Raw genomic sequence first — 13,415 nt, forward strand, 5'->3', positions numbered from 1 at the left:
ATGGTCTCATTTGCTTACAGTTATCACAAAGAGCCATCAGAATTTAGTTAAGGTTTAAAGTTCCTTGTAGTGTGTTTAAAGATTATATGAAAATCTTAAATGTTTTGTGAAGAATGTATTTATCAGTGACAAACAACCCACAGATCTGAAACATAATTCTCATCTAGAAAATGGAAAATGTGCAAACTACACCCTGTGTAACAAAATATTCCCTCTGTCATCTTCTAATGGAGCATTTTTGTTGTGCATTGGCATTCCTGGCAGCCTCCCCCTACTTGCACTACCCGGCTGTGATTGACAACTTTGGCATGCAGGTTAGAACTTGGGCCAGACAGCGGGGCATAACCCCGCAGGATCACATGCAGAATTTGTCATCTAAATAGAAGGGGGATTACATTTAATTTGTCTGACGCGGCTGGGGGGATACAAAGGCAGCCAAAAAGTGACATGGCCTAATCCTTCAGAAAAAAGACTCAACTGTTGCCCCTAATCAGAGTAAAAGGAGAGCACGGCTTCTCTGAAGGCCTCTGGAGTTCTTCAACAGCCTCCCTGACAGCCCTGGTTTTGTATCTGAGATGCTGTACCACAAAGTGTTCTGAGTTTTGAGTCAAGTGGTGCACTGCAGCATTAAAAGCACTTGCTTACTGTGGCCACTTTGCTAATGTAATGAGAATCCTATTAAATATAGCATTAGGAATCGATACAGCAGTGTGCTGTCACAATGAAAAATAGTAAAGCCACATAATCAAATAAGGAAAAAGGAGTGAGCAATTTCTTACCGGTAATGTAACAGGCATCAGGGAATTGCAAAAAAAGGGGAAAGGCAAAAGAAGATTAATACGTCTGAGTCGGAGGAAAACTCACCAATCTGCTGCGGGCAGTGGCTGTCGTTGCAGAAAGAGGTTTCTAAGAGGCAGTGGGTGAAGACAGTGAGTTGTGGGGAAGCATCAGCATTACTGTTTAATCTTTACGACGCCGCACGCAGACAGAAAGCATGCATGCTACATCTACATGCAACAATGAAACATTGTTAGTGGATCCTTAAACAGTCCCTTTACACAATAAAAGGTGGAGCAGAAATCTGTCTGATTTAGTAATCTCCCTCCAGCAGGTCCTGCGCCAAATCTGGGTGCAGTAGTCGAGTGGAGGGAGCCAAGTGCATTAGCTGTTGTGGCATCATTAGGCAACGAGGCCTAGAGAGAGCATTAGTCACTTGATTAGAAATGATAAAACAATAAGCCACAGAGTGTAGCACTTACAAACTGATGTCACTCAAACTGTGTAATTACATTAGCAGTTGTTTTGCATTACAGTGAATTTTCCATGAGGGTAAGAGAAGAGCTCAATGGCAGTGGCAGGAATGTACTGCAAGCAACAGAGAGATGAAGACAAGAATGAATGTTTCACAAGGAAGGGTGAATGAGTGCAACACTTGGCTCTTTGCGGTGTGTGTGTGTGTGTGTGTGTGTGTGTGTGTGTGTGTGTGTGTGTGTGTGTGTGTGTGTGTGTGTGTGTGAGCATCCAGTACCTGTGTTTTTTGAGCTGCTTGGTGCTTGAGGCCGGGGTCCAGGGGGTCCTGACACACAAAGCCTGCAGGGACACAGAAGAACCATAAAGGGGGTATATCGATGACATCAGGTCTTAAATATGTTACTCACTCCCATGACCTTCATATATTGCATCAGATCCTCAGTGTTAGTGCAAGACCAAAGTAAAGCGAGGGACCTTGAGGCAATAAATGACATGGACATCAACAATATCTTTAACAATGTCATGTTAAATCAAAGCCATTATATCGATTTCAGGGGGATTATGGACGGAAAAGGAAGACACATTTTAATTTATTTGCACAGTGTTGGCCCTATATAACCGCAACTCCCTGATGTGAACCACTGCACATTGCTTAAGATTCAGAATCGAGATTCAGGGTCGATTCAAAAGGCATTTTACAACCTGGACTATACGGCAAAATTATGTAGCTATTGCCATTTATTAAATCATTAAATCATTTAAATTAATGATTAAATGATATATCATAAATATGTACATTTCAGGTATGGAGTCTCACAGCCTGAGAAAAGAAGCTGCTCCATAGTGCAGTGGTATGGCAGTGGATACTTCTGTATCTCTTGTCAGATGGCAGCTGGGTACACAGGCTGGAATAGTTCACTTATTTGCTGTCATGCCAAGAATTAGATGTGGAGATCAATACCACTCTCATATCTGTCTGATAAACATAAAGTTACAGCTCAGCTTAGCTTAGCTTAACTTAGCTTAGCGTAAGGACTGAAAACGGGGGGGAAACAGCTAGCCTGGCTCTGTCCAAGTGTAAAAACAAGAAGTTGATGTTTCATTTATACATTTTGGCATTTGTACAGAGTACTTGAGTTTCAGTCAGAATGAACCAGGTTAGCAGTTTCCCCTCGTGTCTGATCCTAATGCTAAGCACAAATGTCTGACTATTCCTTTAACTTTTTGGTCGTGGAAACATGTGTAGTGACACTTTGGGTTTAGACAGCTCTGCATATTGACATTTTAGTGTGTCTCAGTGGTAGCTGATATGGGTGGGGAGGTTTGCAAATCACATTTCCCACTAACATGTTCCCACCCAGTCAATAAGATTCAAATCAGTGACCTTCTGTTTATTAATTCCCACACTCCCTCAAAGCTTACCAGTGCTAAAAGTGAAATGTTAAAGAAATATGTTTGTGTTGTATCTTGCAGTCACACTCAAGCTGAATTAAGTCTATTGACAGCTTGGGCCTTGAGGTTATTTGTACTACCTCATCCAAGCCGTCAGGTAAGAATCAGGCCCCTGCCATCATCATGCTCTTGCCTAAACATAGCAATTATTACAAACACGGGCGACACGGAGCTGACAGCTACACACAGGCGGAAAATGAACGCTAATGGAATGCTGTCATTATTTACAGGTCTGGGATGAAGCCCAAGTGTTATCAGCCAACAGCGACTTAGTTTGTTTGGTACATAATAGATGTGCTATGTTTTACATGCCACTGCTCATTTTCCCCCAGATCCGCAGTAACGTCTCAGTCCAAAGATAACTGGCAATTTATGACTCCACTCTTTCATTTAATGAGCCGGAGGGGAGGGTTTCAAGCCACAGCATGGCCTAGGCTGAGACACACTCACTCACACACTCTCTCTCTCTCGCTCACACACACACACACACACACACACACACACACACACACACACACACACACACACACAATATCCATTCCTTTAATATCATTAGGCTAAAACCACAGATAGACTTTGTGGTTCAGTGCCAGTTTAGGTGGGCGCCTGCTAATCAGCCAGCTCCATGTACCCTGTAATTGGTATTACGGGTAAATAACAGGATTAAATGAAGTTGAATAATCAGGAGATGCAAGAGTTTGGTTACCCTTTTGTTGCTGGATGTGTACTTTTAGCTGTCATCCACACGAACAAAGACAAGCTTTCAAACCAAATGTGGTGGTGGTGGTCAGGGTATGAGACTCTCTTCGGTTTAAACTTAGATATCACAAAATATTTGACGCTGGGTTTTTTTTTTTCTGTACGAGAACTCAGTGATCAGGAAGAGAGGAGACATAACGGAGACGCATCTTGTTCCCTGCTGCAAACACTCTTTGTATAAACAGTGTTTATCCCCGCCTTGGGCCAGGCATTTTTTATTTCTACATGCTAAAGATTGCTTCAGTTTGACGTGTTGGATCCAGTTTCTCAATAAAGCTTAATGACATCAAAACAACTCAAGCCTCTGTTGACAATTTTGTCCTCAAGTCATTTGCTGTTAATTAATAAAAGCTGTGGTTCACTATCTCAACACTTGAGCTCCCATTATGGAGCCATTTTTTTGTTTTTTTTGCAGTTTGCACAAACCCGACCAGTGGAATTAACTGGAACATTAAGCATTAGACAATAGACGACTGTCTCCACCTGACAAGTGTGATTAGAATGAGACTAGTGAAGAAAATCCAGTGTAACTTCAGCACTTTTCCTTTTTTATTAGCTGCACCAGAGTTAACATCTTTATACCCAATTAAGTAATTTTGTGATGAATCATCTATGCCCTTTACCACAAGCAAAATATGAGATTTACGTATTATTTTTCCACTTAGTTGTCAGAGGTTGCAAAATGTAAGCACAGTTTTGACGTTGTGACCTGAAAACCTTCCTCCAAGTAATGTAAACAGCACTAAGACTACCTCTGTGCTCCAAGCTCCCAGTCTGGACCGCTAGCTGTACCTTTAATTTAAGCTAACCAGCTAAAGTCAGCAGCATCGAGCTATAATATGAACTAGTATCTGTTGATATGCTGCCCCCTATTTGTTTGGAGTACAACAGATGGTCAGTGCCTACATATTGTCCCTTTAAGTATGTGTTATCAAATAATCTGGCTTGAGGAAGCTTAATCGTTCCTTGATGTGATTCATTTAACCAGCATATCATTTACAGGTGTAATGGTTTTAATCATGTAGATAGGCACAGTGAATTTGCACAAACCAAAAGTCTACGAGGCGCAATCTCCTGTGCAAAACTTTGGATTCAAATGGGAGTTATCGTTTAGTCATTGTTTCAGCACGCACTCACCCACAAGCGAAAACATGTCTGCAATCATGCTGGCCTTTATCTTCAGATCCAAGGGTGCATCACTGCAGAGAAGTTGATTTTAAAAAAAAAAGAAAAATAATAATAATGAAAATTACAACACATTCCAAAAAACAGGGTACAGCCAAATTAATCAGCTGTCAGAAGAAGATAAGGATCTTTTGTTCGAGATGCCAGGGTAAAATAAATTGTTTCAGCAAGAGGACCCTCCTGAAACAACAACAACATAAAGAATCAAATCATTAAGATGGTGTCACTCACCAGGCTAGGGAGGGAGAAAGATTCACCTCTAGCAACCAGGGTTTGAGGTTTGAGTCAATGAGCACGTCAACACCATACAGCTCTACAGAGGGGAAAAAAAATAAATCAAACTGCTTCCACCACAGACTGAGAAGTAGGCAGCAGAACGAAGCAGAATTAGAAACTTCTGAGATCTGCTCACTGAAAATTATGGATGAAGGGCATTAAAGTCACAAGAGTTTTGTCATAGCCTCGTTACGTGGCATTTGGCAATGCGGCCTGTGCCTCTCTGCAACTGATTACATGTATGTCATAAAGTCAATCACCAAAGCCTGCTACTGAGGGATTGGCTAAATGACATTAACTAAGCACATACACATTTCATCTGTCATGAAGTTGCTTATGGAGGACGGCAGATCAGAAACATGGCGTGGTGGTGAATATTTTCATGCACACAGGCAATAATTTTCTCGTGACAGGCAAGGTTAAGTAGTCCATATTTTGTCACTGCTTGTTAACAAGAAGGACAGCAAGCTAATGGGTACCAGAAAAAGCTTCACACCCATCAATAAATTTGTATCCTGTCAAACTGGGGCAATAAAACACTAGGGGTTAGGGGCAAATTGGTACAGCACAGTATTATATTGTGTGTTCTATTAAACTTTTTGGTACTGGGATGATAAAATTAAGTTGGACTATGTATTGTATACTGTGATACAAAACTGTTTGTCAAGTGCATGCAATGTTTATAGTGTTTAATGACAGTGTTGGTCAGCCTTTGTGTTTGACAAACCCATTTCACTGCAATAAACATGACTGAAAACAAACTGGAAACTTAATCTGTGAGGATAAAGAGGATGTTGACAGTGGGCAGATGTTTTCCTTTGCAGCTGAAAAAATATAGTATATATACATTCACAATACACCATCACGTTAAAAATCACAATGATATCGTATTGTGACTTAAGTATAACATCATATTGCTGGGCCTCTGGCAATTCCCACCCCTATTTAATATGAACTCCAGAAGTACAAAGTTGGGAATGTGGAGTGTGTCCCAAGTGGGAGAAACCTGGGAAATTACAAAGCCTAAAGCTGTATATTGTATAGATTTCACTGCAGTGACAGCTTAGCACTGAGTGACACAATAAAAGCCTTTTACAAAGTGGTCAGGGAGTTCCCTGTGCAAAACTTCATCCAATATATCCCAATTTTCCCTCTCGTTTCACTGACTGATATATGGCTCAGTAGAACAGAGTTGGCCTGCGTGCCCTATGAAAGGCCTCGCACTGCTCTGGGGAGTGTCACCCTGTAAGCCAAAGACCCACCGGCCCCCGCAGCAGCATGCAGGGAAACCACATTATTTTACAGGGACAGGGCAAAGCCATAGCCATAGAGCCGCAGGAAAAAATCCTTCTAATGGCACTTCAAAAGAAAAGACTGTGTTGAGAATAGACCAGGGGGGTGGTTGGGGGGGGTTCAAAGCTGCCATAACCAGCACTGTTTGTTCAGGCATCTCAGGTCAGTGCCAGTGTTAAGCATACAAAAGTCAGTGTGACAGCGAGCAGTGGCTTGATACTGCACTTGGCTGGATACTGATTGCAAGGGATCACAGGGGTCGTTGTCTTCACTGTTGCTGATGAAAATGCATCCAACATAGCTCGGGCAAAAATCACCCTTCAAACACGAGGTAATACATTAAAGTTTAGTGTCGCGTTTTGTTACATTCACTGTCTCTGACGCATCATCTGATGTTTCCCAAGAAGTTATAGTTCCAGGAAAGCAGTATATGAAATTCACCGTAAGGTTGAATGAAACTATGTACTTTTCTCTAGGAACATCGTTGGAAACATTTGGGATAATCAACCAAACGTATAACAAAAGTCAAGTTGATATTTTGATGCAGAAATGTTGCACAGTATATGTTAACAAAACGCACCAGCAGCTAATCAGATAGTTTTGGGTGAGTCAGATGTCTGTGTATCTGTAGCCCCAGGCCGTATACTTTTGGTCTTTCATTTAAGGCTCTAACATATGACATTGTCATAATAAATTTTCTTAAAACAACTTGACCAGTCTTTGAATCGTGTAATTTATCTATCCCAAATGATTTAACGTATGTTAAAACCTAAATTTGTCATTTTGATTGAGCTCACTTTGCATTTCATCTGGTTTGCATCTCCCATGATCCCATGCTTCTTCACAGCGTCATCATCCTGAGGCTCTTGTTTTCAAAAGACCCCCAGTGGCAGAAATTACGTACTGTGTGCTTAAACACACCGATTATCCACAACGAGATCAATTTATTCATCATCATTAAAATGGTTAACTGATGATGTCATCAAGGTTATCTCAGCTTGTGATTTGGAGAATCGACTCTCCAACAGATACTGTTACAAAATGGGGGCATGTAGTTTTAAAGACATGGGCATTTACCAGACAGGGAGACTTTAATGAAAGGTGCTATCGAGTTGCACTAATGGGAATATAGGACCCAGGGTTTTTCCAGATTTCTTCCATCTTGACAGTTTTCTAAAAATCCTTCTCTCTTGAGCTCCTCAACTTTGTGACAGTGTAAGACTAAATTACTGGAGTACTCAATTAAATTAAACAGAAATTGTACATTTTTAGCCCTACGTATGTTGTCACTATCTGTATCAAGATGGACAAAATAAACACTGGATTTTGTTCACTGGGATGTATAACATGGAGCTAAAAATATGCTCATGAGGTCCAAATTGTTGCAACTGCAAACTTTATTTTCATGGTGGAACCGAACAAAGTCTCCCATACATCTTGGAGCCCAGACGTGCAACTGAAGCTGCCACTGCCATGTTTAAACGTCTTTAACTTCAGAGGATGGACTGGACCCCCACTGCTAAACGCTGCTCGCTTAAGCAGAGCACGAGGATTTTATTTTCCACTTGCCGACGTATCCCTTTCTATCCACTACTGTGTAAGAAACACACACACACACACACACACACGAATCGAGACTTAAGTAGAGACGGAGAGAGTGCGTGTGTCATAAAACATCATGCATTAGTCTTGGGGAACAGAGTGCTGGAATAAATGGGTCGGAGCTTGCAGTGCCTCACCAGTGGCACCACAACAACAGGGGAAAATGGGGAGGTGTTACACCGCCTCACCAGCCCCCGACAAGCTGACTCCATGTGCCGCGCATTTTCCCCCAATTAGGAGCAGACGCCGCTCCTGCCCCATGAGCCTGCCGAGCCGCTCGCTGACTGCTAGACACGTTTGTTCTATGGCTCGACCGCTGCCGGGGGGGACGCTGTTAAATGTGCCCACAACAAGCACCACAGACAAGGAGAGGAGAGGCGGCGAACATCCACATCACACCCATTAAAGAGGGAGGGAGCCAAAGAAAATGTGACAGAGAAAAGGGATGATGAAGAGCATTCTTTTTTTAAATTATTGGAGGGGCGCCGCTGGAAACTTCACCACAAGAGACAAACGCCCAAAAACAATGATCTCCCCGCCCTGACCATGCAGCCTGTTGGCCCACAACAACAATATTTAGTATCTCATTTATGTGTGTTTTCTCCATAGGCGAGGACAATTGAATTACTCTTGCATCATTCTGATAAATTATTGCTTCTTTTACTGTTGCTGCAGGGAGCACTGCTCGGAGCCACAATCATGAAAACACCCCAAGGACAACAAATTAAAGTCACAGTTAACACTCTTTCGCCCTATTATGATAGTCGGGCCCGATCTGTTAATCACTCTTGAGAGGATTCTGAATCATACAGCAGCCACACTGTCATCGCAGACACACCAGCGCTGTGCAGCAAGCGAAGTGTGGGAGTATCTGACAAATGTAAAACAGGGAGGGTGGTTCACAGACAGGGGGATCCAACCACACTCAGCACTTAATGAGGGACGTTCAGTGGAACACAGGACCAGTAAGTGGAATGTTTTGTGTGTAATAAAATAGGCCTTTGGCTTGGCTAATCAGATCTTAGTCAAAACATCTCGTAATCAGCATCCCTCAGCAAAAAAGCTCGTCCATTAATCACAAGGCAGCGGTAAGGAGCTACATGGGTGGTATTTTCTCCCCACAGACACACACACACAGACACACACTCACACACACTCACATTCACTCAAACACTTCTTACCGATGTAAAAAAAAACTAAAGAAATCTGCTGTTTTTATTTCTTCCCACATGAGACATTATGGAGCTATAAAAAGATTTTCGTAACAGTATGCCCATTTAGATACGGATGTGTAATTTGAGCAAAGGGAAGAAATCCCATTCGAAAACAATAAACATTGTATTAAAGCCATTAATAGACATTAAAATGGCAGGGAACAATTTGCAGTAAATTAACATTATAATGTGCTTTATGATCTTGCATGGCTCCCTTCCAGACGAGCCAGAGACCGTATAAAACACTCCGAACAATGGCTGCTTTTATCAGCACATTCACTGCCCTAACACGCATGTATTCTCTGCCCTGCATTCTGACGCTCTACCTGTTTACTACTACAGGCAGCTGCACAGGCCAAGAATGAATGTGGAGTGGATAGGTGCAAGAAAAAGGAGAAAGGGAGCTGAAGCTGACAATGACTGACTAACAGTAAAGATTACTCCCTGGTGGTTTGGGTGGGTTTTATTTATAACGGGACAATTCACCCCAAAATAGTACCTGTAGTGTTATTTTTACATCTAGATTGTTTGGGTGTTGTACTGTCAGCCACAGAGACGTCTTCCTTCTCTTGAATATGAAAGACCTAGTTTGCCCGGCTTGTGGTGCTCAAAGCACTGAAAAATACAGTTGAAAAACTCAGCAGACAACTCTAGAATATTTCCCAAACTCTTGCAACTCACACCAAAACCAATTTAGATGCATAACTAGCACTTCAGGTGAGAGGGAAAATATGTATTTTTGACTTCTGGGTGAATTGTCCCTTTAAGAGACAAGAAAAACTTGGACTGGTTCTTACATGTCTCTGTATTTATACTGTCCATACATACGCTCTCACAAAAGGAGCTTGCATGCAACACGACCACACTGTGAGAGAAGGAGAGAGGATGAGGGTGGTCCTCTGGAATCGTCCCTGTCTCTCTTTGGAAACTTAATCCTGCAGACAGTCTATGAATGCTGTAATTAAGTAGCTCAGGGCCATCCGAAGACAACAAAATTACACTAAATTCAATAGTAAACTGATACAGCTGAAGAGGGATAATGTGCACATTCACAGCAGACCACAGTGTATTATGTGTCCTAGTAGAAGGTGTTAGATCTAATTGTTATTGTACTACACAATGACATGCGGCAGTATCCATTTCTGAAACGGGTCTCTACAGGCGCACGTATAACTTTTCCACAGTGTTCAACCAATAAGGATGTAAACACCCTTAAAGATGAGCACTTCAAGACGTTCCCTCTACAAATTTGGATTTACACTGTATTTATCTACTGGAGCTGCAACAGTTGGTCGGTTAAGTGATAATTCAGTAGAAACTAAATTAATCGGCATCTATTTTACTGATTGTTTAATCATTTCGATCATCTTTCAAACAAAAGTTGTTCGAGCTTCCTAACTGTGAATATTTGCTGCTTTTCTTTATTATTTATGATGGTGAATAAAGAGTATTTGGGTTTTAAATTGTTGGTTGGACAAATGAAGGAATTTGAAAACCTTTTTTATGGGCTGAAAGATTATTGACTATTCCTGAAAATAACTGTTAGTTGCATCCCTAACATTCACTATTCTATCAGATTAGTTTGTATATGCAGACACAGAGTTCTCTTTATATCTGCTGGTGCAGTGCAGTGCAGTACATACATTTACATGGCATCACTGGATGTTCCTTAAAGCATTCTCACAATTGGGAGTAAATGAATGAGAAGGAGACCAAACTTGTTTTCCATTCCTGATTTTCACTCTCACGCCAGCGATGTGTCATCTGGTTGTTTACTCATGTCTATCAAGTGTGTACAGTATGAGGGCCAGGTTGAGGCTTGGTAAGCCGCATTTCCCTGTAAATACCTGCATGGTCACCATTCACACCCTGGGCTAATGTGGTTTTTCAACATAACAGCCACGCTCAGGGTGCAGATATCATCTTCATGCAGGCGACTGTCTGATGGCGCAAATACAGCCCAAACAACCATCAATCGGGGGGAGCTATTATGTCTACCGAAGGCTGTCACAACTGCAAAAGCCTTTTATTTTTCTAACATCCAAGAGGTGAAAGAGAGTGTGAGCAGGAGAGGGAGAATTATAAACAAACAGAAACAGCGAGACAAGAGGAAAAAGAGAGTGAAAAAGAGACAGTGGTGCTGAGGGAGGCTTGGCCGATGTGCTCGCTTTCAAACCCCAAATCTCAGAGAGACTGCCAGACAGGGAGAGAGAGAGAGCGCAGACAATTAGTGCCAACACTAACATGGGTAATGGCTCCAAAATGGAGTTCACACAAGCCCGCTGCAAGGCAAGAGCAGCCAAGAAAACAGTCAGCCGAAATCAGGCAGACCTGAATGGCAACTGAGAGGAGGAAGCAAATTCCTGCTTCAGTCAATAGGCCCTCCACGACCCGGCAGCCGGTCAGAGGGCAGCGACAGGCAGGAAGGCTCCACACTGAGGAATGACTGTCTACAAGCTCAGCTCAGCTCAGTGGAGAAATAGTATAGAGGAACTGCCGGACAATGAATATGAAACTGAAAGGAAATATGAGGGGTGTGGTAATGTGTGTATGACAAAGTGTGTGAGGGTGTATCGGCACTGTGAGCCGAAAAAAAAAACAAACTGTTTCATTCAGAGGAGATTCTTCTGAAACTGTGATCCAAAAGTATTTTGTTGTCCTGGACTGTTTGTTTCACTACTGATGCACTCAGCATCAGACTTCTATGAAGTGTATCCAGCGCCTAAATGTGATTTAAATGTAATCAGTAATTATACTGACAAAAACATTCCACAAATAATATTTTTTTTCTCCTTAGATCATCTCAAACAGATTTATGATTATTACTATGATGCATTACTGTACTGCTACAAGCTACACGTGAGAATACAGCGTATTCTACATAGAGGACTTTTGCTACGAGGAGTGACTTGAGTGAAACGTTATATGGGCTGATTACGGTCACTTATTTTTGTAATCTGATTACTAATCCAAATTACATGTAATCCGTTACTACTCAAGCCTGGATTCGGCCTAAAAATAGCCACTGACCTTTAGATCAGTGTCGACATCTAGATCTATGTTTACTTACTGTGTCATCAAATACATTTAAAGGCCTACTCCAAACATTTTACACATTTAAGCATGTTCACAGGTCTTGCGGAGTACTACTGCATATGTGAAAAGGTTGCCTACATTACCAACAATGCAATTTAGCCACTGAGTGACATCACTGGACGCAGTATAGCAGATTACATTAAGCTTCCTCTGAAGCCACAGACAGCTTTTTTACTAGTTTTTACACATATGCAGACACACTCTACAAGACTTGTAGACACACTTTAATTTGTGAACCCATAAAAGAAGAATACAAAATAATTACCAAAGCAGTTTGTCTTGTGGGGAACAAATATCTTGCAGGCGTTGGCTATCTGCAGCTCAGCACTCAGTACTGCTTTGATGATGAGGTCCTCCACCTGTCTCATCAGCACTGGAGTAAGACACAATCAAGAAAACAATCTGACATAGAAAGGTTTTGTTTTACTCACTCGCTGCAAACTGGGTACATTTTACTTAACGTTATCTTTAAAACATAAAGGAAAAGTTGAGCTGGGGGGAGAGAAAGGGAAGAAAATGAAGGTTTGACTCACATGTGGTGTCCTTCCCCTCCTGCTTCAAATACCTCAACACTGCACTCATACTCCACTTGTTCCCATAATCCTCAACTTCAGGGTCATCGCAGCTGAAAAGGAAGAAATGCACTTCAAACGCTCGTGTTACAATAAAAGGATGAGTCAACCTGGCTTCCCATAACAGCTCTGCATTCAGTGTATGTTACCTGACATAATCGCTGCTCTTTTTGTTCACGCTGTAGTTGGTGAGATGCATGAATGTGTTCTTAATGCTCTTTGAAGTCTGGTCATACTTGACTGTGGCAAACCTGGAGAGAGAGAGAGAGACGGTGTTTGTTTGTGCAAGAATAAGAAAACTTGACTCGCCGTCCAACAGTTTCATAGTATATCGTTCTGCCATGATGACCACATTCACGAGGCTCACACTTGACTGAGTGATTGGGGCACTTGGGAGAGAGATTAGTGTCTGGCAGCGTTTGAGAGGAGTGGATGCCACATGTGCAATAATGAGAATTCCTTGGCACGCACTGTGCGTACCTGAATACCAACACAACCCAAAAGGAATGTCAAGAGATAGAGGCGGGAATCAGAAGTTGGTCGTGATTATCTGCGCACAGTTTGATAATTACAGCAAACAAGAGGGCAGCAGCACCCTTGTTTTCTAGCACATCCCCCCCAGTCGTCCCGTAAATCATCTACCCTCTCCTGACCTTTCTGTGCCTGATAAATGCCTCTTCTAGGATTAATAAATTATCCTTACTCTAAATACCAG

General features: G+C 42.0%; 1 protein-coding gene across 4 annotated transcripts in view; it reads right to left on the reverse strand.

Moving 5' to 3' along the window:
• ttll5 (tubulin tyrosine ligase-like family, member 5) overlaps positions 1-13,415 on the reverse strand; it is a 47,529-nt gene that overhangs the window by 24,224 nt on the left and 9,890 nt on the right. For all 4 annotated transcript variants that reach the window (XM_037071144.1, XM_037071146.1, XM_037071142.1 and 1 more), the window contains exons 10-16: positions 12,850-12,951; positions 12,662-12,753; positions 12,394-12,501; positions 4,879-4,960; positions 4,600-4,661; positions 1,529-1,590; positions 865-906 (exon numbers count right to left, since the gene is read on the reverse strand). In XM_037071144.1, the coding sequence (XP_036927039.1) occupies positions 865-906; positions 1,529-1,590; positions 4,600-4,661; positions 4,879-4,960; positions 12,394-12,501; positions 12,662-12,753; positions 12,850-12,951 (550 nt within the window). The remainder of the gene's footprint in view (positions 1-864; positions 907-1,528; positions 1,591-4,599; positions 4,662-4,878; positions 4,961-12,393; positions 12,502-12,661; positions 12,754-12,849; positions 12,952-13,415) is intronic.

This window comes from Acanthopagrus latus, chromosome 16 (assembly GCF_904848185.1).
Source record: "Acanthopagrus latus isolate v.2019 chromosome 16, fAcaLat1.1, whole genome shotgun sequence".
Classification (NCBI taxonomy): domain Eukaryota; kingdom Metazoa; phylum Chordata; class Actinopteri; order Spariformes; family Sparidae; genus Acanthopagrus; species Acanthopagrus latus.